The 26,778-nt window shown below is 42.7% G+C and overlaps 1 protein-coding gene across 13 annotated transcripts in view; it reads left to right on the top strand.

Moving 5' to 3' along the window:
* The window catches only part of LOC116064006 (RNA binding protein fox-1 homolog 3-like), a 428,560-nt gene that overhangs the window by 379,918 nt on the left and 21,864 nt on the right, over positions 1-26,778 (top strand). For 9 of the 13 annotated variants that reach the window (XM_031319060.2, XM_035996928.1, XM_031319063.2 and 6 more), the window contains 6 exons: positions 3,775-4,077; positions 14,043-14,186; positions 19,289-19,342; positions 22,217-22,309; positions 23,067-23,127; positions 23,542-23,595. In XM_031319060.2, the coding sequence (XP_031174920.1) occupies positions 3,775-4,077; positions 14,043-14,186; positions 19,289-19,342; positions 22,217-22,309; positions 23,067-23,127; positions 23,542-23,595 (709 nt within the window). The remainder of the gene's footprint in view (positions 1-3,774; positions 4,078-14,042; positions 14,187-19,288; positions 19,343-22,216; positions 22,310-23,066; positions 23,128-23,541; positions 23,596-26,778) is intronic. The other 4 variants (XM_031319061.2, XM_031319068.2, XM_035996929.1 and 1 more) reach the window with 3 other exon arrangements.

Below are 26,778 nucleotides of genomic sequence, written 5' to 3'. Positions count from 1 at the left end.
TCTGTGTATTTATGGTTCCACAGTTTTTGACCGTCTGCATTGGTGCATTTGTGTCTCTGACACCTACACATCTCAGCCACTCTGTTGTTTTTTTCCCAACTCAGTCACCTCAACAGTTATCTCTACATGTAGATATCTGCATATGAATGCAGAATCTGTAGGAAACGGGACAAGATTTAGTTATCAGAAGCATTCTGATTTCCGTTTGTACTCCAGGTAGTATGGACCTTTTTCACAGCAGGCATTTTGACATGTCATAGTAGGAAAAGCACAGCTGAAATTAATAACCTTAACGATTCAACGATTCAATTCCATCAAGTGTCCCAGTTAGCTGTTTCAGTGAGTCGGCGGAATGCAGCCATCATTAACGGTTTTGAATACACCTGTGCTTTTCCTACTATCACATGTCAACATGTCGTGCGTGAAAAAGGTCTATTGACCCATCACGTTTTAACAGGCTTAGGTTGCATGCAGGTAAACGGTGTACACGCACCGTGTGTAGAGCAAAGAGGCAGAACTCAATTGGACCCGGTGCACGGAAGAGGAAGTCTTGGCCTGGCTATCCGCTGGCTACACCGGAACCCCCCAAAAAATTAGCCGTTGTCCCCAGAGGCTAAATCGATAGCCAATGGGTTCTGAGATTTCCTCAACAGTTGAGAGCAAATTTGAACTCTGGCTACCGTGGCACTGTTGCTTTACCACTTTGCTGAATTCTGCTTCAATATCTAATCACTGGTTATGCAAGACGCAACAATGCAATACAACTTCATCTTCAGCCTTTCACCCTTATTTTAGCATGTCGATCATAACATTCTGATTTATTAATCAACCAAAATTGTAGGTTGAATTGAGAACACAGCTGTGCACATGGCAGAGAGTAATCAACCAAAGTAGCACTGTTTTGGTGGGGACATGTTGCTTTAGGTACCAGTGAGGAGATAAAATATGGTCCAGGAAGTCCAATGTGAATGATACATCCATGAGCATGAAAGGGTATCAGCGGGAAAAACACTGCATAGCTGTTTATAATACTACAAAACTGAATTTTACAACTTACTGCGACAATCATTTTATCCCCAGTCTCCACAGTTGTGAGATATATATTAGAAAAAGCGGTGGCATCACAAAGTAATCTACCAGCAATGTATGCTTGCATGTATTTACCTGGCCAAAGCAGTGTGGTGCAGGGTGACTGTGCAATTTGCTGCGGCAAAAGTTGAGACAGGTTAAAGCTCTTTGCAGCATGACCCTGTGTTGTGTTCCCGGAGGCCTCTGCATCGAGACCTCTACTCCTAATGAAGAGTCTGTGTTGTGACAGCCTCAGGTGCCACAGTTTCCAAATTAAATCTGAATAACCCAGCTAACATGATAAGGTTTCTCATAACTGGGATAAAGGTTTATCCCTAATTCTGAAAGCAGGATTTAATGTAATATGATGATGTTTTTTTCTGATCATAACCTGGTATTAGTGTAAACACACTCAGTAACTCCTCAGCAAATCCTTAAAAAAACAAACAAAAAAAAAAAAAACATATCAGGACCAAGGGCGGCGCTCCTGACAGGGACTAACCGTAAAGACATAACTGAAGCTTTGATCTCCTTAATGACACGAGCAGTGTTTGATGTACAGTCGAGCACAGCACCTTTGTGTTTCCAGGCTGCTGAGCTTTCCGTCTCTGCTGGACTGCTGAACGCCGATGTGTTGATGGGTTTGCTCAGGCTGGTTAAAAGGAGGACACGGGGTCTGCTTGTACTTTCAGTTGTCATACCGGGAGGTGCATGTTTTTTGTTTTTTTTTTAGGTAACCAACCCCATTCTCCTTTTTAAAAATGGGCGCTTAGAAGTTGAAAATTGCCAACATCAAGAGCTTGCTTGAATTAGGATGCCCCGCAATGCAAGTGTGTTATATAATGCCATGACTGGAGGGAGAGGAAAAGTAGAGCACAGGGGTAGAGATTAAAAAAGTTTCTGCATAAAAAGAGAGGGGGGGGGGGCATGAAAGGGAAAAGGAGGGAGGATGGATTGAGATAGAAATACAGTGTAATAAAAAAAGAGAAGGGGGATTTGGTCAGGTCCACTCCTGCAGCCTCGAGACCCAGCAGGCTGCAGGAAGCTGGTCAATCCCTCTCCTCTCTCAAGGCTTCTCTCTTTTTTCATTTAGATAATGGAGCATTTCCTTAATTGGCAGAGCGCAGTTTAGGCCGAGGTTTGTTTGCCAACACGTCAGAGTAGAATTATTTCCACTACATTTACAGCATGGTGTATGCTCAGCTCTCTCATTAAAACCACAGCCTCGTCCTGCCCAGATAGAGCTTTCTGTGAAAGTGTGCAGAAAGAGGCCATACACCAGAGCAGTAGCAAAAAGAAAAAAAAAGAGAAGAGTATAACACATTTATATCCTATCTCACCATCCTCAGCCAGCTTGTAAAGGAAGAGACAGCAACTTCTCTATCGGTTTACTGTTATTGTTTTTCTCCAATCATAAACCTTTACTTCTGGGTGCCTTTTCCTCCTTTCTCTCTTATCGAAAGAGTTATGCATTGCGCTCGCATGATCTGTATCTTTAAATTTGATTGAGGTTATTTGCAGGGGGTGTTATTGGATTTCTGTGTTATTGTCTCACCTTTTCCCTCAGAGTTTTTAATGTTGGGATGGATATCCGCTCCAGCAGCACTGATCTCACCGTTCTGCTCATTAGTCTGGATTCGCAGAGCCTAGTGCTTCGCAACAATAAGACATGCACTTCTGTAGTCCAGCTATTACTGAGTTTAACAATGTGCACCAGCAAGAAAAGTCCATTATTACTGCAGCTCATCATCTCAAGCATCCGCACGAGACAAAGGGTCTGTGAAAGTGCTTCATTGCAAAGGGCCATCTATCACTTAAGTCAGGAGCAAAGCCTAAAAAACATATGTGGTGCAAATACCACATACTGTGTGTTCTGGGAGCATATGGAAGAATGAGAGTTGCACAAGAGTTGACTAGCGCTTGGTTTTTTTAAAAACTTTTGTAGAGTACCAACTGCAATGTGTCTCCAATTAATATTAAAAACTGTCAAGTACCAAAAGGCACTTGACATCTGGAAAGAATGAATCTTGGTCACATTCTTAGCATTCAAAGAATAGGTAAACAATACTTTTGCTAGTTTTAAACATAATGTTATGTTGCCAAGGTTCTTGTACAGCTACTTCAAAAATAAACCTTGGTGCATTTGAGATTTCAAAAAGGTATCAAAAAAAAAAAGAAATCAGACGAGTATCCTCATTTTGGCGCCGGTTACAAAAACTCCAAATAAAACCCTGAGAAACAAAGGCAGGGATAGTGAGAGGTATCATGAAGTGAGACACAGGTTAATGTTTAAAGTAGGAGAGTAGAGCTTGGAGAAGGAGCAGCTGCTGCTTTAACAGACCTGTCATTGAAATCAAAGGCCCTAATCAAAATTTTATCAATTAATTGATCTTTCCTCTTGGGCTTTGCCACAAGTGCATTTGAGATTCCCCCTGACTCTTGCCCCTCCAACAGCGAGCCATGCTCTACAACATAAACTGTGTTCATTAGCAATGATCAAGGCATTCTCTAATCCGAGCTGAGATGTGATATGATGGCTGTTTCCCCCTGACTTAGTTGGTTTGCAGGACAACTCTTCCCCAGTTGCCTTCTGAACCGGGGGGAACTCGCACGTCTTTCATGCTGCTTGTACGAGTCAAACAATGTACTTTACTTTCATCTCAACTGTAGCTCTAACACTTGCCTCCTGTTGTGCGTTTCTCGCAGGGTAACCAAGAGGCCACCAATCCCCCAGAAGCGATGGCCCAGCCGTACACCCCAGCCCAGTACCCACCTCCCCCACAGAATGGCATCCCCGCAGAGTTTGCGGCACCGCACCCGCTTCCAACCCAGGACTACAGCGGGCAGAGCCGGGTTCCCGAGCACGCTCTGACCCTCTACACGCCCACACAGACACACAGCGATCCGGCCGGCACTGACAACAGCACACCCGCCATCACCGCCACCACGACCGCACCGGTCAGTGTCCTTCATCATCTGCAAACACTGTTCTCAACACGCTGTCAGCAAGTAAAAATATATTATTATCACTATTTTCTTATTTTTTTTTTTTTTACATAACGTTGATGATGTCTAGAGAAAAAGTATACTGTGTATAGATATATATGTGTATAATTTTCAAGATCGATTTAAAATGGCTTAATTGTAATTCTAGTCTATGTATGTTTTTACCATTATCAAAAGAGACAAAAGTTAACATGATTGGTGGCTTTTATCTCACACTAGTTTGACTGAAAAGCTAAATCTTCTTATTTTTGCTACTTGTTTCCCCTCCCTGACTTTAGATTTACAGAGGAATGTTGGCTTTTTTTCTGCCACTCCTTCACTCTTTCCATCGTCTGCCATTGCCTCAAACCAGAAAGCTTCAGCACCATTTGTGCTGGAAGAAAATCTGCTCTCTTCCTGTTTAGCAACATAAAGCAATAAAGCAACATCTCTCTGTATTGTAAAGAAACACTGAAGATTTACAGATTTGCCACAAATCCAGCGTTAAAAGCAGTTTAGAGGATAAGTATCTTGCCATCAGTTTAATATGGAAAGAATATAGCCTGAATATTTACTAGGGCTGTCAGCATTAACACGTTAATCGCGATGCGATTAAGGATAGAGCATAATGCATTAATTTTTTTTAATCGTATTAATTGCATGCCGCCATTTATTAATTTATTTTCACTTCACTCGGCTTCGCGTCGTGCCTAACAGGCTACTATTTTGCCGTACTTCATCGTAACACATCCTGCTGCTGCAGGAATAGCAACGCAGATTTCGGTGCCTCATTCTGGTGCCACTGATATGTCTGCACTTCTCTCTGATGCTCTGAAACAGACGTTACAGGCAACAGAAACATCGCTGCACGTGACGCTAGTTAACACTATACTCGACAGCAGCTAACGTTAGCCTACTGCTAACTAGTAGCTGGATTAAACACGGTTACAATGCTGACAGCTAACGCTAAACGGTGTAAAGTTTGTCTGTATTTCACTGTAGAGGATTTCGACACCGGGATGTAACAATCTGCAGCTGCTGTTGTCGGAAAAACACAGACGGTGCGTTCAATTAAACTGGTAATTTACAGCCTCGTGGTGCATTCAAAGTTGTTGTTAAATGCCCTTTTCCCATCTGGTGGTTGTTTTTGTCATTCAACAGCTATTTACTAGTGAAATAAGTTATTGTTATAGTGATTACATTATTATTAAACATTTAATTTTGACGATATGGCCTTAGTAATAAACAAGCCATTCTTTAATGTCGACAACTGTTTAGTACCCTTCTTTTTTTTAACTTTCTTAAAAAGTATCGGTTCAGGCACCATTAACGCACCGGTACCGTTTTAAAAGTACCGCTTTAGCACCGGTATCCAAACCAAACAATACCCAACCCTAATAGTGACTCTAGATTCAAATGTGTGACTAGATTAAATATATAATAAACAAATACAAATCTTAAAATCAAGTTCATAAAGTCATTTTCTTTGCATTCATTTGATTCCCAATCAAGATACACTGGTAATAATTGCTTTCCATTGTTAATATGTACTTAAAAACAGTTCTGAAATGCAAAATAATAGAATTTTATTCATGTGATTAATCGTGATTAACTATAGAAATTCAACGATTAATCGCCATTAAGAAAATGTAATCATTTGACAGCCCTAATATTTACACAACATTTCAAAAAGTAAAATGGTGATGAATTAATAATAACTAGACCTTTAATACATGGCATAAATCATAATATTATACATGCTTTTAATCAAGGAATATCTGAAGAGACTTCAAGAGACATAATTTGTCTTAATTTGCAAATATGATCCTTCTGTATTGTTGTTGTTATATATATATATATATATATATATATATATATATCTATATATATATATATATAGATATATATATATCTATATATATATATATATATAGATATATATATATCTATATATATATATATATAGATATATATATATATATATATATATATATATAAATTATTAATTTTAGTTCCATAAGGTTTATCCGGAGTTGCATTTGGAAACTTTGCACTTATACCGGTGGAGTTGTAATGGAGTACATCTATGCCCCCAACCTAGATACACATACCACTTCATACCACAAGTGATTTCACATTTTTAATATTTTTTTTTATTTCAGTTGACAATTTGGATGTTCTCTGCATCACAAAAATTACCTTTTTTAATAAAAAGTGAGGGTTGAGAGTAGAAGTAACGCTGTGAGACTGAGATGATCATTAATAAACAGTAGAAGACTGATGTCATGGCAATGCTTTGTGGTGCGATGTAGGAGGTGTATTTGGCTAAAAATATAATCCTAAAATGTGCATTTCTGAAGAGCCCTTAAAAAACATGTAAGCCTGTGCTGTTTTATTTATTTGCGTGAAGGAGATGTAACATGCTGTAGACATGAATGATTCAGGATCTCTGAAAGGAGGACACGCCCTATTCTCCTCATCTTTTCGGTCTGTTAAAGGACCAAAGGAGAGATGCACTTTTCTCTGTCAGCCCAAACCAATTGCTGTTGAGTCAAATCAGCTAATTGTTTGTTACCGCATGCAAATGTTTGAGACGTTCCTTTAAACATAGGACAGTAACTGTGCCAGGACCTCATTATACTTATTTTTTACACTAATTTTCCACTCACCATAAGATTGCATATGTTTAAAGAATTGGCACCCTGAGTGGAAAACAAACCCCTGGCAATGTTGCATGCTGAGATACGCAGCTTGGGACTGAGTGAATTTCTAAATTATATATTATGCATTTCATTCTTGTGTACTGATACTCTGATATGAAATAGCTTGACCTGAGATTTACCTTCACAAGAGGCGGACGTAAATAAAAGGGAGGACAGCTTAGCTCCAAACTTTAGAGACGTGTCTAGAAAGACGGATAACGCTGGCAGAGATGGGAAAAAAATAAGACCTCCAGACCTTCTTTTCTCTTTTAGCATGAAAACAGCTGCTGGGAGGGGTCACGGCAAGGCCACAGCCCTCTTGAGAGGGATATGGGTCACTCATAAAGAGCATTGTTAATAACTCCATTTTCTGAGCCCCACAATTACCGTACAGCTACGGACATTTGGCGGCAGAAAAGTGCTTATACGGCAGAAGCAGAGCCATAGCGCTGCATAGCGTATTACCATCGGCCTGTAATGTAGCAATGTTTGATTTGAAGATTTGTGTGACGCTCTCCAACTGCTCCACGGTTATGCGCCACGCTTACAGTAATGGCTGACACACAAGAGAGTTTAAAGTGAGGAGAGACTTGGCAGGAGGTTTAGCCTCCTCCTTCCTCTTCCCCCTCCGACACCATACACCACTCCTCCACTCGCTATCTCTCACTGTCTCCTCTCTCTCCATTTCGCATTTGATTTCATTTCATCTGCTCACCCGCTGTGAAGAAAGCCCAGAGATGGTGGCTATGGAGAGATGAGAGCTCGCCTTACTTTCCTTCGTGCTTTTCCTCCTCTTGCGCCGTCCTCGCTTTCCCTCCATCTCCATTCTCTGCATCCACGCTCTCCCCAAATCCACCCATCTTTTCTGAGCGAGGACAGAGGGATGAGATTAGTGGGGTGTAAACAGAGAGTCTAATCCTCAGGGGCCGCTGGTGTAGTGTCGCCCACCGCTGAGTTCCCCAGCTTTAATGACAGGCCCAGCCTGTTTGCTCTGGGTGCCACAGACGGGCCCGGGTGCCTTTGATTAGGGCACCCTGCAGAAACACAGATTGAGGGAGCAGATCAGCTACTAACTGCGACTCTTCCCCCCTCACCCTCCTCCCTAGGCTCGACTCTGCTGCGCTCAGCTCCTCTACCCCACGAAGACGCTTTACTCTGCACATCTTCTCGACTTAAAGACTTAAAAAGAGTCAAGAGAGAGTGAAAATTCAGTGAAACGTATGGCTTCTGTGTGAATTCCCCGCAGTGAGCGGAGAGTGTGTATGTTTTAATGAGGCGCAGGGACTCTCTTTGCTTGCCTCTCTGTTTCTGTCTGTGTCAACCAGTCCCCCGTCTATGCTGGGAAGGTGGCGTTGTCCAGAGCCAGACCTCTGGGACCTCGCTCTGTGCCATGTTCAAACAAGCTGACTTGAAAGCAGGCGACTTGAGGAAGAGAGGCAGCCCCCAACTTTTCTCAAAATCCTTAGAGATGAGGGTAGCAGAGGGCTGCCAGGGAGCTCTGCTGGATGAAAAAAAAAACTGAGCTCGTTATCTGGCTCATTTCAAATAGTCTGAGGTTTGGTTGAATTTCATGAGTAATCATTCTCTTTTCAGATAACAAATTAAGGCAGTGGCGTTGGGGCAGCACTCAATTCCAGATTTTTCACAGCCCGTGTCAGCGGCATGAAGACTTTCCGAAGGGTATTCTGGGGGACTGTGATAACATAGACACACACACACACAAACACACAAGGGCATGTGGAAAACACGTGCGAGCACTTGCAAACATTCACACATACGCGCACGCACACTCATCTCTCGTGAGCTGCGTTTAAGTGATTGAGCCTCCACCAGGGTGTAGCTTTCAGAGGCGGCGCTGATGGCAGCATGTAGGCCACCATTAAAAAGGGGATGACTATGTTATCTGGAAGTGGGAGGAACCGCTGATTTTCCACCACTGTAAATTCCCATTTTAAAGATATTATAAATATCTACAATCCTCTCCTGGATCATTTAAAGCAACACCAAAGCACTTTTCCTCTTCGGTCCTCCTACAGGTTGGAAGCGGAATTGTCCATTACCGTAACCCTCATGTCTCAGTCGAACTATCCGATCCGCTACCTGATCTGGCAAACTTGCATAGTGCGGTTATAGCCGATAGAGGGCCGCAAAGCGAATGCAGAAGTGCCGTTCACCCTGTTACACGTTGATGAACCACTGAAACGATTTTGGAAACATTATTTTAAGGTACAAAAAAATGCTGGTGTTATTCTATATTTTTCTCATTGTCAACAAATTACACCAAACTAACAATGTGTTAGTCCGTCTCTCAAAACGTTCTGACTTCTCTTCCCTGTCTGTGCCTCTAAATCTTTAAAAACACCTCACAGGTATGTTATGTCATTAAAAAAAAATACGCTCAGTAATTTCGTAAAACAGCTGGTCACTGTAGTTTGTATCAAACAAACAGGAAAAAAACAGTGAATATGTTGTGTACTATTTTTTGTTTCGTATTAACCCTCATTTGCTCTAGTCAGTAGTTGTCGCAGCAGGACCGTGTACGTATGTGCGATACAGTGTGTGTGTCCGTGGTAATGAAGGAACATGTCTGCCAGGGCAACAGTTTGGCAACAACAACAACGGAGCTCTATGGCACAGAGGAAGAAGATATATCAGGCTCTGAGACACACAATACTTGTTGGTAGATATATTCACTGTTGGTTTGGTCTTTGGATGGGATATGTTGACTATAAAAACTAGGTGTGTAAATCTTCACTGGTGTCACAATTCGATTACGATTACCCTGTCGACGATTTGAATCGATTCGATATCCCAATGCATCACCTCCTCAATATTATTATACATGTATATTGCTACACATGGCTTTCTTCAACAAATTCAAGCAGTCACATATACAGTATATGAACTCCTCTTTTTATTGTATCTGCTCTTAAAAAAGACACTTCCTGAATGTAGTGGAGTCTGAACACAGCAGACAAAAGGCAAAAATAAAAAAAAGCAGCAACCGGAAAATCAACAAGTAACATCATTAGGCATTAATCGATTATGGTCTGTCACTGCATCGATGCAGAATCGTCCAGGTCCGCATCGCGACGCATTGATGCAATGATTAATTTCAACACCCCTAATAAAAACTATAGATTATCACCAGTTTTATCATTTTAAGACAATATAGGTTAATGGTTTGTCCATCAGTTTAATTGTTTCAAGTTTCAGTTTGTGTCAGTGTCAGTTTACCATGGAGGATACCTCTACATACTACAATACCCATAAGCCTCAGCCACCGTTACTAAAAGAGCCAGTCGTTCTTCATTGCAGTTGGGACCAAAACACTGCACCGTAGAATTCATCCAGAAGCTCAGTGATGCTTCTCAGTGAAATGCACCTGTAGTTGACTTCTCTCCTTTAGTTTGTATATATCCTCGCTTTTAATCAAAGAACCAGATCTCTTCTAACACAGTTGCTCATCTTTTGCATTGATTAATTCAAGTAGGAGAGTTTAATGTCTATCCAATCCAACTGTCAATCACCTAAAGTTGTCTACGCAGACAATGTTACAGCTCATTACTGTCACGTGAACGCCCAAAAATAACTCCTGCCTTTCGCTATTTTATATAAATCGGGGGGGGGGGGGGTGGGAGCGGCACACTCCCTGCTCTTTTAGGTGATGAAGAGGATATATTTGCAGCTTCTTTAGATAAAGAAAACAAACAGTGGAAGACCGGGAGAGGAAAATAATGAAATAAAGCTCAGGCATTATAATTCTCTTCAGTATCCCCCCCATTTAATCGGATGTAATCTACCTGCTTGGCAGCATTCCAATCAGATAGTTTCAATTATGCTCTTGTAATGCCACTCTGTGAGGAGGGGGAAAGTGCTGAGCAGAGCACTTTGCAGGCGATTTGCAAATAACAGCAAGGGAGTCTTTTAGAGAAATGACTGAACAGGAAGCCGAAGAGTTGCTGGAGTTGACAGCTCTCTCACTCTCTGGTTTGCTGGGTTTGCTGGGTTTAGCGGTGACGGCGTGTTTTGCATCCCACCTCCTCCTCCTTCTCCTCCTCCCCGTGACAGCAGCTGTCGGGACAGTAAAGTGCCACTGAAGGTGGCCTCCTATGGTAATACGGAGGTAATTATTTTCCACTGCAAAACCACAATCTCACAACCTAGGCAGGCAGGTTGGAGCCATGGGAGCGATGCGCTGAAGCTGGCATCCCGGATCTCAGTGACACTCCAAGTTATTGAGTTAGTAGTATGCAGTCTGGTGTGCTCGGGAGTCAGCAATTCAGCATTTGTGTTCTCCGTATGTGTATTTGCCCCCGATGTCAGCGTGCTGCTGGCCTGTCTGAGCGCCGAGTGAAAGTTAATCTGGATGTTTGCAAACGCGACTGCGCTTGCCGTGATAAAAAGCCAGACAGACAGAGCTGGAGGACAGCGGTGCTCAGTAGTCTGGCAACATACGCTAAAGGTTGATAGTGTCATGTGTGACCGATGAAACAGATTGACCCACGGGGCTCTGGTACCTTGTCACCCTCTACGGTCCCAGCATCTGTCTGCAATGTGTCACCCCCGGGGCCCAACATGGCTACTCAGGCTATTAACCTCCAGCACGCGAGGACACGGCAGAGTTAAGACCCCTCCGCCCGTCTCTCTGTGTCACAAATCCACTCCTTACCAGCCGGCCGGCCAGCTCGGTTCATTTTCCGGCCCCCGTGTCCTTCGCCACTTGTTACCCTCTGGTCCGGAAGCCGTCAAGCCCAGGCAGGACTTAGGAAGCTGCCACTAACCTGCCCTACCTGGATGGCTACAGGGGAGACAAAGTGGGACCTTGAATCAAACAACTGTCACTGTTAACAATGTATGTCACCATCTCTGAATGGGCCATAAAAACCAAATAAATGACGGCCATTACAGTGGAGATTGTGATTATGATAATGAGAATAATAAAGGCGATCATCATTACGATCATGATGATAATGATAATACTGTGATGATGAATTATAATGAATAAATCCCTACCCCATTTCCTAAATGGTGGGAAATGTATCACTAAGAGTGGCCTGCAGCCGTGTGACAGCCTCAGAGCAGGGTGTGTGTGTGTGTGTGTGTGTGTGTGTGTGTGTGCGTGTGTGCGCCTGTCATTTGAACCGTTTGTTCTCCAGCAACAACCTACTCCCTTTTCACGTCTGTATCTCAGTACAAGATTGTGTCTGTGTATGTGACTTCCCAGCCAGTATAGTGTGTTTGCCATGCTCAGAGAGCACTTCCCAGGAGACCTTGCAGTTTACATATCACATTCAAACAGCTTTTGTGCTCAATATCTGCCACTTCCACTCTCTCATTTCTCATCCTCCCCTCCTCTGTGTGTTTCTTTATTTAGTCCCTTTCCGAGTCACCGGCACTAAATAAGGCTTCGTTTTTGTTCATTTGAATCATTTGCAGACTGTTCCCACCACAAAGACCACAGCACTGGCTGTTTGTTCAAAACATGCTAAAAAACAGGCGTAATGTTTCCCTGATGAGTGACCTCTTGTGATCATGCGAGTAATTCCTGTCCTCTGTCAGACGCAAAGGTGGAAGTAGTACGACGCTGGCATAAATTTGCTAATCAGGCGATGGTTTTTAAGTGACTTTGACAGCATTTCTTTGCAGTTCACTTCCTGTCTCTTACCAACAGCCAACTTTGCTATCGTTTAACCATGACTGGCTCTCCACAAAGTTCAGATATAAAGCTAAATAAGTAACTCTTTTCTATGGTTGTTTGTTTTATCTGTACATAAGGAGAAATACAAAATGCCAACGTATGGTTTTAAGGTGCTGATATTTCTCGACAAACAATGGTTTATCCATCTGCTCAGCGCTTCTGTGCAGTGTCTCCAGCTTTAGAGTGGGTTGCCAGATACGGTCGGTAATTACAGCCTTAAGTAAACAGTAGGTCTGAGGCTCGATGGTACCAAACTTGGCAACCTAATAGATCTGAACACAATCTAAGATCAAGTAGATACATACTGTATGATGTTCCACAAACTAAAACAGAGTTTGGCAAAACTGCTTTTAGCTACAGTGCTTCAACTTCATGGAATGACTTGCAGAATCAGCTAAAACTGCAGGTTTTTATTTCACATACTGAATTCAAGTCCTACTTAAATCAAATATATCAACATGTCTGCACTTGTTAAAATGTGTTCTGTTTTTATTTTTTATTTATTTTTGCAGTCCATCCCTGTTTGTCTGTTATTTGTTGTATGTTAAAGTGTATCCTTTATGTGCTGCCTTCTTGGCCAGGGCTCACTTGTAAAAGAGATTGTAATCTCAATGTGATTCTTTTCCCTGGTAAAATAAAGGTTAAAAAAAATAAATAAGTAAAAATAAGTGACAAGACTCAGAAAGTCACTGCATCCGGCTGTTGTTTGGCAAAAACCTTTATGCTAAGCTAGGCTAATTGCCTCCTGAAAGAAAGCAAATAATCTTACCTTCCAAAATGTTGAACTACTAATTTAATTAAATCGTTTTAGTTGCTTAAACTTAACCAAACCTTAACCACAGAGATGGCAGGTTAAAAAAAACACTAATAATAAACTGAATAATAAAACCGATAAATGTGTTTTGAAAGACACTGACCGATGTCTTATTTTGCCAAATATGGTGGTGCATAGAAGAGAGAATGGACTATGCTGTTGACCAATGAGGTTTTGTTCACAGAAAATACATCAGAAAAAGAAACCACCTCAAAAACAAGGTCCATCTAAACAGACAAGCCACCAGCCCCCTCAGGGAAATCCATCACCGGTGTCACAGGGAGAAACAAGTGGAATTTGTCATTGACATCAGACACGTCATTTATATAGAAATGTCAGCATAGCATTCGCATAATGATGGAAACAACAACGCTGAGGGCTTTGGGCCTCGCACTCTGATAGCTGTGTGCAAACGTCACCAATAATGTGTCTTTAGTCTAGACATGTCAGGGCTCCGTGGGATCTAAATCCACGCCTTTTTGTCAGTGCCTTCAATCTTCCCTGTTGCTCAAGAGCTAAGTGCAAGAGATTAATAAGTGGATTTGTAATGCACAACCTCAGGTTTGACACTATAAGTCATCGGCTGTTTATCGCTTTGGCTTTCTCGCCGGATTGAAAAATGGCAGACGCTGAGTAAGTTAGTTAGCCACCCTGCACCCCGCCTCCCTCCTGTTTTAGCCCCCCCCTTCTCGTATTTCAGGACCTGGAGGTACAGTATACTGTAGCAGCTAATGAGCAGCTTGTGTCTTTTCTGTTTGTTTCCCTCTGGCAGACAGATGATGTGACGCAAACAGAGGGCTCTCAGCAGCTCCAGCTCCAGCACTCAGACTCTTCAGAGAAGCAGCAGCCGAAAAGGTTACATGTCTCCAACATTCCCTTCCGCTTCCGGGACCCTGACCTAAGGCAAATGTTTGGGGTGAGTAACTTGAAAGATAATTCCAATTCATTACAACTGATTTTGGTAGGTGCTACCTTTTCATCGGTTAATGTAACACTGTACTAAGTTAATTCCTGTGATCTGGGAGCACGGTAGCAACAGAACAACAAAGTCAGTTTTATATTAGTGGCATCTAACCTCGCCTGAAACAAAGAGTGGCTCTGCCTTATATCAGAAGAATCTATTACACTGAAGGAATCAAATATTCAAGCTTCAGAGAAAAAGAGCAGTGGGGCTAAATCACACAACAAAGGCCACGTGTTTAACGAGTGAGGCTATTTCTTAAACCAGCATCTAGTAACTACTAGGGTTGGGCATCGAGAACCGATTCCTACTTGGAATCGTTTCAAAAATTACGATTCCAGTGGAATCGTTTCTTTATTGGAATCGTTTGGAATCATTTGGAGGATTTGGTTTCAAATCTGATCATGGGTTCCAAATTTAACATGCGCAAGTTTTGGTTTCCGTAGCGGCCAGGCGCTTGTTGTGTTGCAGCCTTGGAGCACAGTAAGCAGCGCTCTAGTGTGGCTTTATTTTACGTTGAAAAAGCCCGACAAAACTGCAACCCACCATTGAATCAAAATAAAACTTTCCTCTTATTTGTGAAATAAGCATATGACCCGTTTCAATTCCACCCCTCAAAGAATCGGAATCCAGAATCGATAAGAACCGGAATCGAAAGGAAGAATCGGAATCAGAATCGTTAAAATCGAAACGATGCCCAGCCCTAGTGACTACTAGTGGTAACTACAGTTTCAGGAAACAAGAGAACCTCCTGAGTTTTTACAAGTTGGGAAAAGTAAGGAAAAACAGCCCAATCAGTCACAATAAGTGCTGATGGGTGAGAAAAAAAAACTCTTAGTTAGTTAGTTGAGATGTGGAACCCAGTACAGTGATCATTTGACCGTCCATCTTTTTCTACTTTGCCTTCTCTGCCTTGGCGAACCGGTTGATTTAAAACCCATTTGATCAACTTGATGTGCTCAAGTTGCTGGCCCTGTCAGACTTCTTTTTTAGCAATGTTGCTGTCTCCCCAGATGTCAGCATTTAACTTGGTGAAAATTATGGTGTTATTAACAATTGTAATGATGGCCAAAACTATGGAAAAAAAACAAAACAATTCACTTTAATTTCCTTTATTTCTGTCACTAGCAGTACACATATATTAGAGTTTCCCCCAAAAGCTTAAATAGCCTTTAGACCAATACAGGAAAGAAAAATTATTTCTCCTGATTACCTGATTAGAGGTTACACACACACAGAGCTGTCAGCTGCAGAAAAATGCAATCGGATTAAATATCAGCATACCAGAAGCCCTCAGTAGAAATGTTCTCTCCCTCTCTCTCTCTCTCTCTCTCTCTCTCTCTCTCTCTCGCCCAATTAATGAGGCAATGAATAGCTCAACAGCTCACCCTCGTGTCTCACAAAAGCCTCAATAAGAATTGAACCATACATCCCCAATTCAATAACCATTATGGATCTGAATGGAGACGATTGCCAAAAATGTACTTTAAATGTTATGCGCTAATTGGACCATTAGAACCCAGAGGCGTTAATTCTCATCGTTATGAAGACAACATCCAGCTGATGATATTAATTACTTGAGAGCCCTGGCTGTGGCTTTATAAATTTCAGACAACATGGCTGCTCTCTCTCTCTCTCTCTCTCTCTCTCTCTCTCTCTCTCCCTCTCTCTTTCTCCCTCTGATTGTTGGCTTTATTGTTCCCAGCTCTGGTGCAGGTCGTGTGGAATCCAAATCGCCTCAGTAATTAGCTCGGAGGCTTTGTGTGCCTGGCCGACGCATGCAGATATACGATACAAAATTGATCGCAGCCCACCCAGTCCCCCTCAATCACCGACTCACCCATGTGTTGCCCGTGCCTTCCTGTTACATACCCCCTCCCCCTTCCCTTCTTGGTTGGTTGGCATAGTAGAGGATTGTGGGATTGATTGTCTTGGGTAGAACTTGGCAAGGAGATAGCTGGTCCGCTCCACCCTCTGACATGGCCTCCACAATGGGCCTTTGTGTGATCAGCGTGTGCAAAGCCTCATCCCTCTAGCTCTAATGGCTTCTGGAGCGCCACCGGCTCAATATGCCATTACTGTTGCGCATGAGTGAAACCCACAGACATGCAAGGGGGGGGGGGGTGACAGAGGAGAAGGAGAGTGGAGGTGCTGCACAGTCCACTTATGAAGGCCCTTAAAGCAGAGCAAAGCCCCGCCAGGAGCTCCGTCTGCTTACACACGGCGGCAGCACCAGTAGAACTCTTTGGAGCCTGGCACCCTAAAAACAAGAAGGGAGGGTCTGAGATGCGCCTTGCGCGCCACAGGGTTAAGGGTGTGGAGAAACCTGTGAGCCTTTAACGAGGCGCTGAATGAAGGACTCATTAGGACGACCACAGCGGACCTTAATCAGTAATTAGAAACTGTGATCTCTGAGAGCTAGTGAGTACGGGGGAAATGAAAACACTCCAAGCGCGAGCGAGCTCTGTGCGGCGCCTGTGCTGCGCTGCTCGAGGGTGCCCTCGTTTGTGCGACTGGGTTCTTCAGCAGTGCTTCTCTCTGTGCATGTAAGGGCTCTCACAGCATTCCCCGGAGCAATCAGGACCTCTGCCCCCCCCCCCATCCTGCTGTCACGCTGACTGCTGTGCCTGAACATGCGCTACACTGGCACTCTACTGTATGAATACACAGGGCTTCTGTAGCGTAATTAAAGATAAGATATTGCAGCAAATCAAAGGTGGAGGCACAGTGGCCTCAATATTATTTGTTTGCTTCCACACTGGAAGGCTTACGGTTTAATACCATACCGAAAAATACCATACCAAATATGTGTGTTTACATGTTTTAGCTCCTTAACTGCAAATCATGTATCCTTTACATGTTTACTGACCATTTTTTTTATTTTTGTATGTATGCTACACATCCATGTCTCTTTTTTTCTACTATTCCAGGTTTTTTTCTGAGTAAATATCAATCCAATTTCTATTTCTCCGTAATGTATTTGAAGTAGAGAATGTAATGGAAGCCATATCGAAATAGAAATGAATGGATGCATGGAATGGTAGAAAAAAACATTCCAATTTAGAGCTGCAAAGATTAATCGATTAGTTGTCAACTCTTAAATTAATCGCCAGCTATTTTGATAATCAATTAGTCGGTTTGACAAAAGTAAAAATTCTTTGATTCCAGCTCCTTAAATGTGAATATTTTCTAGTTTCTTCTCTCCTCTGTGACAGTAAACTGAATATCTTTGAGTTGTGGACAAAACAAGACATTTGAGGACATCATATGGGACTTTTGGGAAACACTGATCCACATTTTTCACCATTTTGTGACATTTTAGAGACCAAACAACTAATCGATTAATCGAGAAAAAAATCAACAGATTAATCCCTATTCCAATATCTTAAATGTAGCAGCACGATTTGCAAAATGGTCAGCTGTAATATGAAAATAAAAATATGTGACAAAGGGGATAAAACATGCAAAAACCTCTGTTATGGCCCTTAAACTTGTCTGTTATGTCCCTCTTTTCATATTGATATTGAATTGTTTTTGTCGTCTTTTGACGGATGGATCTAGCTGCAGCCTCTTAGATGACGTCAGTCTCCCTTGTCCTCCCTCTGGAGACTCCTCCCATTGAAGCTATTGTTTATCGGTGCTGCTGATGCAGCTGTTTTTGTGTGTGTGTGTGTGTGTGTGTGTGAGTGTGATAGGGTGGGCGGGGATAGGAGTACATGAGATCACGGGTGAGCAGCGAGCAGTCCCCAGCGCCATGTGGAAATCCACAAAGACGACTTCCTCTGAAACTAATTAATCGACGCCACAAGCCCATTACGCTCGGTTAAAACAATTAGCATCTGCACATTGTGTGGGGGAAGCATTGTCATCTCAGGCGAGAAAGGGACATCACGCTGGGATATAAATGCCTGTGTGCGTGATCGAGCCAACGCTTCCCATTCGAATCAATGGAGCTGAGCGCCATATGAGGCAGATGTGCGGATGGGCTCTATGGAATCCCTTCCAGAGCAGATATATAGGGGAGGAGATACACCCTGCTGAAACAGAGGAGGTTTTAAATAGCCAAGCCTTTAACTCGATGTGGTTAGGTCACCGCATAACCCCTTTCAAGTGGGAGAGGACATGTTTTCACTAACCCATAAACCCTCACCTCCTCAAGTCCACTCCACTCACTTCAGCCAGATAATAGCCAGCTCCTCCTAACCCCTGTTAGTGGCTCAGTCAAACGATCCATCCATTCCCATTGAGTGTCGACCACATGGAAGGCCCATTTCTTCCCTGTTGTGCCGAAATGAAGGCGACGCGGACCGCTTGACAGGGTAATTACTTTTAATGAAATAATACGGCCATTGTAGACAGCAATTAAAAGTCGCTCTCACTCCACTCATTAGAGGAACTTACAGTTTACTTTCATGCCTCTGTTTTCTAATGATCCGAAGGCAGGCCTTATAAATCGAAAGGCTGGAGCATGTTAACCCCTGGGGACTGGCCCTCAGGTCCTGTTGACTGTGAGAGGAGACAAACAAAGAGAGGAGGAGAGAATAAAGAAGAGACAGAGAAAGACGTGAAAGTATAGAACGCTATATTTACAACTGATGCACCAAACTCTCCTCAAGTCAAAGCTTAGTTATCTGCTCAGGAAACTTGAAAAACTTTCCCCAGGTTATCACATCTCACAAAATCAAAATGTAATCTAATTCTTCTTTTTTGTGTTAAAACAAGCGAGCAAGCAAACATCAGAAATGCTGATATGTAATCAAAGATCCAGTATTTTTACAGATACTGTGATCTCATTTCATATAGTACTGATAGAAATACAAAAGCGCATTAAAGCAGTGGCTATGAGTTCTCTTTTTAAAGCGTGCCAGCCGGCTTCAAGAACTGTTTACCGAGCTACCAAATGCAAATTGACCAGCATTTCCGCACAAAAGTAACATTTCCATATTGCCTTAATGGTTTTTCTTTCTCCAGTCGTCCTTCTCATGAATTCACAGTCAGTGATGCTTTCTAACTCCATCTCTGGCCCGCTTTTCTCTCTTTCTTTTCTCTCTCTGCAGCAATTTGGAAAGATTTTAGATGTGGAGATTATCTTTAATGAGCGAGGATCCAAGGTAAGTGAACTAGAACACCAGCTGCTTCATTACCATGTACTTCTTCTGTTTCCTAATGATGGCATTAGTGTAGTGTGTACATTGGCTGAGAGTAGTGGTCCCTAAGCCTGGTCCTGGAGAGCTGCATCCACCATGCCTCTCTTTCTCTTTCTCCCTCGCTCCCTCCCTATTGTTTTTGTTGTTGCAGCTCTAACCCAAGTTGTGAATCATTAGCCCTGTCAATCAATTCATTATTGAGCTGTTTCACAATTCACTTAATCCACCAGCAGGCTGCAGGTTTCTGAAGCTTATGGAATTGAAACTGCTTGTTTAAGAAGCGGGTGTTTAAAGCCTGGGTGTTGGTCCTACATTATTCAGGTTTTCTCATTTTGTTTTTACACATACTATAATTCAGGATAAGACTAACTCTGTTAGTTAGTTCTGTGGGACCTTTTGTAAATAAATGACCCTCACATTTCAAGCTTTGGACAAACAGGACACCATGTGTTTGCTGTATGGAACTTTTTACCCACAGAGTCAATGCCCACATCCAAGCTAATTTAATGTGGGATTTTAAAGGAGCCAGTTAAAGGATGAACCCATGAAAAGGCCAAAACCAACAGTGTGTTAGTCCCTCTCTCAGTGCTTTCCGACTTCCCCTTGTTGCTCTCAGCCCAGACAGTGTTTAAAACTGGGTCATGGATAAACAGATTTATATATTTTTTATGCTAAGTAAGTACTTTCCTAAAACAGCTGGGAACTGTAGTTTTCAGTAAGCGTTATTTGAACAGGACTTAATAGTGCCGTTGTTGGGGACTATTTTCAGCGGTGTATTAATCCACATTTGGTGCTCCAGTGAGTATTTTCGGCAGCATGACTGTGAATATGGGACTTATAAATACACTATGAGTTTGTGATGGTGCATTGATATTTTGTGGACAACAATGGAGCTCTATGGTAGTCAGGGATAACATACAACAGGCTTTGACTGAACAGAAAATACTTTTTTTAATATTTTGACTTTTAATGGTAATTTGTTGATATTAAGAATATTAAATATAAGGACATCCCTAAGGTCAGTCGTAACAAACAAAAAACTGAAATATTAAATGTAAATTTTACCTCTTAATATCCAATTTAAGAGTGTCTAACAGCGTTGATCATGTATGTATGCATTTCAAATATAATCTGAACTCCTAAAGCACGAATACCAACAAGCCCGCAGAAAAATAGCCACATATGCAGCGTTACCGCAGTATCAGTCTCCTAACCACCTACCATGGAGAGGTGAAGCCTGCTCTGGTGTGAACAGCCGAGTGCTACTCATCCAGCTGTTCATTTAATAGAGTGTACTAAGCTCCACAGCTTTCCATTCATAAAGGAGACAGGATCCCTGGCTGGGTGTTGAGGCATGAATACTATTGATTCCCATTCATACCTGGGAGTAGTTTGGGCTCGTATACAGGCATGCAGGGAGCTCTGGAACCAGGCAACGCTGCCGCACTCAGCCCCCTCTGCCAGACAAGATTGAGCACCGGATAAACCTGCCTCCTCCGCCGTAACAAGCATTTATTGTTTGTGCCCTACAAAGCCATTACCCATGATGCCTCTCTCTCTCTCTTCCCCGTGTGCTATATAATGAACCTACCAGGCCATTAATAAACAATCTATTTTCTATGAAGCTTTGGCAATTTGCATTCAATATGTTTGTCTCCTTTGAAAAATGGTGGCCCCACTCTCCCCTCTTGTAAGCTAATTATTTGTGCATGATAAAAAAAAAAAAAGATAGAGGGTGTAACCACAGTCGGGTGAATGTCCAAAGGATTAATTTTGCCCTCAATTCCGTTTTTTTGAATTTATTTCTTTATCTCTCTTTCCCCAAGGACAGGTCCCGTGTTATTTATGCTAGGAATAGCAGCCCGGAGATCCTGTGTATGCATACAAGATCACACCGCTCGCTATCTCTCACATGTATTACATTCTCAAGCAATTATCAGGCAGCGCCGGCCATGCTCCTTCTTCCCCTGCCCATACCTCTAGAAGTATATATAGAAACCAAAGGAATGGGACTTGTTTGGCCAGCATATCTTAATGCTGCCGCTATAGAGCCCAGTCCACATAACTCAAGGAAGTGACAAACCCCCCCAGGGGAGCGAGGGAGTCAGAGAGTTGGGGGGGAGGGGATGAAAATGAGAGGTTGGGTATATTTTGGTCAGGGTTTAAAGTCAATATCCTTGCTCTTCTTTATTACAGAGGATGGTATTTGCAGCGACACCATTCACTTTTTTGCATCAATGAGTCGGTGTAAATTTGCCTCCATAAAAACGTCCCACTTATTAGAGCAGTGAATTAGAAATAGTCCGAGATCAAGTTAGCATCTCTCCTCGGGAAAATTCACACTCACTCCTTCTCCTGTTGCCCACTTCTTCAAAGGGAGACAGGGCCGTTTGAGCGGCCGCACTGCCTAAGTTGTGTAGATAATTATACGACTATTATGTCAGCTAACAGTGTTTTGCATCCGCTGCATCCTGACATTCACCCATGGCAGCGGTGCTGTGCTGTTTAATTGGGTAAAGCAGGCAGGTTTGTTGGTGTTGTTGTGTGAGGTCATGTCACCGTTATCCTCTCCTCCTCGGATCTCTCTGTTTGCTGTTTCCTGACGCCTCACTAACTGCCTCTAATTAATCTGGCTGCTTACAACTCGACTCTGCCGCCGCTGCTGCTCACCCACTCCTGTCTTCTCACCTCTCTTTCCCTTCTCTCCTCCCTTACCCTTTCTTTTTTCCTCTGTGTGTGTGTGTGTGTGTGTGTGTGTGTGTGTGTGTGTGTGTGTGTGTGTGTGTCCATCCTCTCTTTCTTCTTTTTCTCTACCGGTGGCTAACGTGGTGCTCTCAGGGCTTTGGGTTTGTAACTTTTGAAACAAGCACAGATGCTGATCGTGCACGGGAGAAACTAAACGGTACAATCGTAGAGGGACGCAAAATAGAGGTGCTTTCACTTTTTCCCTTTTCCCCATCATTTTCTACTTCCTGCCTGCTGCCTCCTAAACTTACCTATAAACCCATGCATTAGCATGTGGCTGCTGTGAGTGTATGTGTGGATATCTGCATCCCTGAATGTATGTGTGCCTGAATGCATGCATGCATAATGGTGCATATAACTTGTCCTCAGTAGAATGTGAGATCCATACATGTCAACCTGGACACGCCAGTTGTCCATCATTACCTGACAATGGAGAATGAATGCATGCCATCATCCTCTGGGTTACTGTCAAAATCTGAGAAGACATGCATCCCCCTGTCACTGTCGTTTAGTCTTGCCTGCTCTAATTCTGCTCTTGTTTACGACGAGCCGAGCCCCCACTCAGTCATTCTCATCAGGTCAATAGAAGAAAATCAAAGCACTGTCTGTGTTTTTCTTTTGGAATCCATTTGTGTATCCAACCAATTACTGAATTTGGAGGATGTTATTCTTTTTATTCATACCTGTGGGTAATTGGTGCATGCTTTCCCCCTATTTCCAGTAATTTGATAATCTGTAAGAAAATTGAAATGATGAATAAATTCATGAAAGGGTGAAACAAACTCAATCAGTGCTACATTTACATAACCATTTATTTATTTCTTATTTTATGAATTTGTCTTGATTCTTCTTGGTTTGCTGCATGCTTTTGGCCTATCCTGGATATCTGGATAGTGAGTGTGAAGGTCGGTGATAACAGGCTGTGTTTTGTTGCTTTGAACAGGTGAACAACGCAACAGCACGAGTGATGACAAACAAAAAAGTGGCCAACCCTTACACGAATGGTAAGTTTCAGACTGTATCATGAAAGTTAACAATAATAACAGTTAGTTCTCATTAGGGATGCTAATTTAGATTTATTTTGCTACCGATAGCCAACCCTCATTAACCGATTATTAACTATTAACCGACCAGCACACAACAGTTTACCTGTCCAGGAGGCACGGACATAGGCTACTTTCCCCTACTTTGACATTGCGCTAGCAAATCAACTAGCAGATAAGAAATAGATTGTATAGCCTATTTTCCTTTTACCACGCAACAAACCTTTTAAAATTACTTAAACATTTTTTTTTAAATGATATTGTTTTCAACTGGTATTAATCGGTCAAAATTCTTAATGTTGGTTAACGGTTAAACTGTTAATTATTAACATCCCTAGTTCTCATTGTCAGTTGAGTTTTCTTTTTGTTCACCAGGCTGGAAGCTGAATCCAGTGGTGGGAGCTGTCTATGGTCCTGAACTGTATGCCGGTAAGAGACTTACATCACAGCTTCTGCAGTTAGAATCTTTGAGTTTTTCCATCTACCTTCCACCGCATGCAGTGCACTGTACCTGAGGCCACTATCAGCTGCAGCGAATCCCAATCTGACCCCTGAATTTTTACAATCGGGCTCATCCTGAACCTACTGAACATGAAATTCCCCTCAAATCAAAGTGAATCTGAGAGCGGCCCAGATAAGCAGTGGATGATCCAAGCCTCTCTGAGTGGCCGAGGGAGCCTGAGCCATTGTTTGCGCGGTGTGCAACTGTAAAGCTGAAGAAAAAAAAAAATGATTTCAAGAGCAAGCGCCCCTGCAACTGTTATCAGATTGTGGAGGCTGCTGCTGTGGATGGATTTGCCAAGTGCGCCAGATTGACTTTTACAGAGCTAACCGAATAAGGGAGATTGAGTGAGCGATATTGTTGGCACCTACCCTGTCGAAGGCCGCTATTCCTTCTGGTCCCAGTAATGGAGGAATGAGATGAGCTCAGTGGGGTTTTCCCTATCTCTCTCTGCCTCGACGTGCCAGCTTTATTGCTGTATGTTATATGAACCCTTTGCATTTTAATGAGGGGGAAATGGTACTATTTCATTTGGAAGAAGTGCTGAGCACATCGCGCCACTTTAACGGCTTTCCTTTCTGCTCATTAGACTAAAATCTGTTCATTCCCCGGACAGCTTTACGGCAAACCTCTAAATAACTGTCCATGACAGAAAGCAGTCATCTATCATTTTTATTTCATCCCCAACCCCTCACCCCCTCCATGCCTTCTCCCCTGCCTCCCACCCACCTCCTCCTCCTCCTCCCCCCCAGCACTCCCTTGGTTTCGACATCTTCCCCTGATAATTATACACACATAAACATACACACATGCCTCTGTAGGTGCATGCACATGCTCAAACATATTATGCCATGGTCAGGTGGAATTTTCCCTAGATTCAAAATGTGAACATTAGGTAAGTCTTAAGTTACATAAACAATCATTTCACTGACCTATATACACACACACACAACACCATCCCCTGCACTCAGACCGAAGCATTCCAGCATACAGAAATAGATAACCTATGTAGAACACAGACACTAATACATGTCTCCCCTTTCATGCACACTTTCTCCATTTTACACTTACACACACTCACGCACACACACACTTTCCAAATCATCTCATAAATCAGAGGGAGTGTGGTCCACCACTCCAGGCAGGGGAAGCAGGAGGGGTTGGGTGATTTATTGGCTGCTAATTTTTCAAGTCGTCTTGACATGGCACTGGAGTTTGCCAAGCCTAAACGACAACATATGCTTGCCAGCTGGGAAGATGGGAAACATAAATAAGAGATACATTTTTGAAACAAAACTGCCCTAATGAGCAGCTAAAGGCCGTTTTAGCTCTGAGGGAGAAAAAAAAACGCCGAAAAAAACACTGACCATGCCTTTGCCTATGATGTTCCTCCCCTGCCTAAGAAAAAAAGAAAACAAGAATCAGGTTGACCGGATTCATGACATATTCCAAAATCATCATAGCTACAGTTAATATACTTTTGGTGGGAGTAAAATGGGATATAAAGGCGATTAATCACTGTTTATCAGTCCTCATTTCTGTGCGGGAGATCAGTGAAATTGGGAGCCATAAATCCTGGCTCGGTGACAGCACACTTCGTCTCCATTCGTCCTGGCGCTACAGGTTTATTGTCCTCAAAACCCATTCAGGAGAATGACGGATGAGAGCCTCATGCCGGCTCCTCGCTCTTAACCTCTTCCAGGGTAGATTGGCCCCTCCTACTGATGGAGACGGGGGGTAGGGAGTAGTTGGTAGGGTACAGGCAGGCAGCGGAAACCCCGAGTCCATGTCCTCTGTTGCCGCCTAACATCCGAATCTCCCCCATAAGCTTGCTACAGGAAGGAGGGGGGGTCGTGGTCCAGTAAAGAGTAGCAAGGTGATTGGGTTCAGTACAAATGTAAGTGTGTATAGGGACAGTGTATAAACATATTTATATCTTCATATACAGTATATTATCAAGTGTTAATTTGTGTTTATATTCCGTATATGGGTAAAGAACTTATCTGCATATGTATGTGTGCATGTATACATGCACAGATATGGATCTGTATAATCATTTTAAATGAATTTCAATATTTAGTATGTGAAATAACAAAACGGTTGCAGATATATCAAAACATGCAATCTATTAATAAAAAATGTAAGTCAGAGGAAGATCTGGGTGCAATACATTTTGCACCGTTTAGCTCATTTTACAATAATTGGCAAACATTTCTGGATTGTTCCTCGTGTTGGATGTTTTCAGCACCATGGACAGCTGCCACTTAGAAACCTCTTCATGTGGCCAGTCCCCTCAGGCAAACAGAGAGAGACTCTCCTCTGCAGCTAATTCCTAAGGAGACAAGAGATGAGTAGCTTTTCATTCAGCGGCTCACATTTTCTGCTACTATGGTGGAGTTTTCTTGAGGACTTGACTTTTGAAAATCTAGCAGCTGCGTAAATGACAGAAAAGAAGGGCTAATTGCCATCTTAATATATGTAGACAGGTCCTTTCATTGTTGGAGTGTACGTTAGGGGGATAATTAAGCTCCAGACTCTTGATTAGATTAAGCTGTTTTTGGTCCCCAGTGCGTGGATTAAGTGCTCATTGCCCGATGTATTTGAGCAGGAAGTATTAGAGAGATCAACCTTGTGGAAAATCAGATCTTTCTTTATGGGAGCCGGTTATGACCCCATCATTGGCACAGAGCTGGATTACCTCAGGTCCAACTGCCTCTGCAGGTATTGAGCTTCTCTCAAGTTGACACATATGACATATGAGGTGCAGTGTGACCCCGCCGCCCTCCAGCGCATAACTCATATTTTCTCCAGCCCCCCTCCCGGAAAAGGTGTTTGACTTTGGTGGCTATACCAGGTTTGTGCTCTCGTACACCATAGCTGTTGTTGCTTTTCACAGGCTTACCAAGGTGTGACAGTGCCTTTGATTTATGGGTTATTATTGAAGCAGTGTAGCCTATCGCCAACTCATTATAAGTTTACATTCACATACATCACTGCATGCATATTGCATACAAATATCCAAAAGAGAAAGAAGGAGGCAATTGGACTTTTCTGGGGCCCAGAAATAGTAGCGATTTGTTAAGAAGAGGGGAAAAAACACACCTTGGAAA

This window comes from Sander lucioperca, chromosome 21 (assembly GCF_008315115.2).
Source record: "Sander lucioperca isolate FBNREF2018 chromosome 21, SLUC_FBN_1.2, whole genome shotgun sequence".
In the NCBI taxonomy this organism is placed as follows: Eukaryota; Metazoa; Chordata; class Actinopteri; order Perciformes; family Percidae; genus Sander; species Sander lucioperca.
The sequence above is the reverse complement of the archived record's forward strand: the minus strand, read 5'-3'. Positions and strand labels throughout refer to the sequence as shown.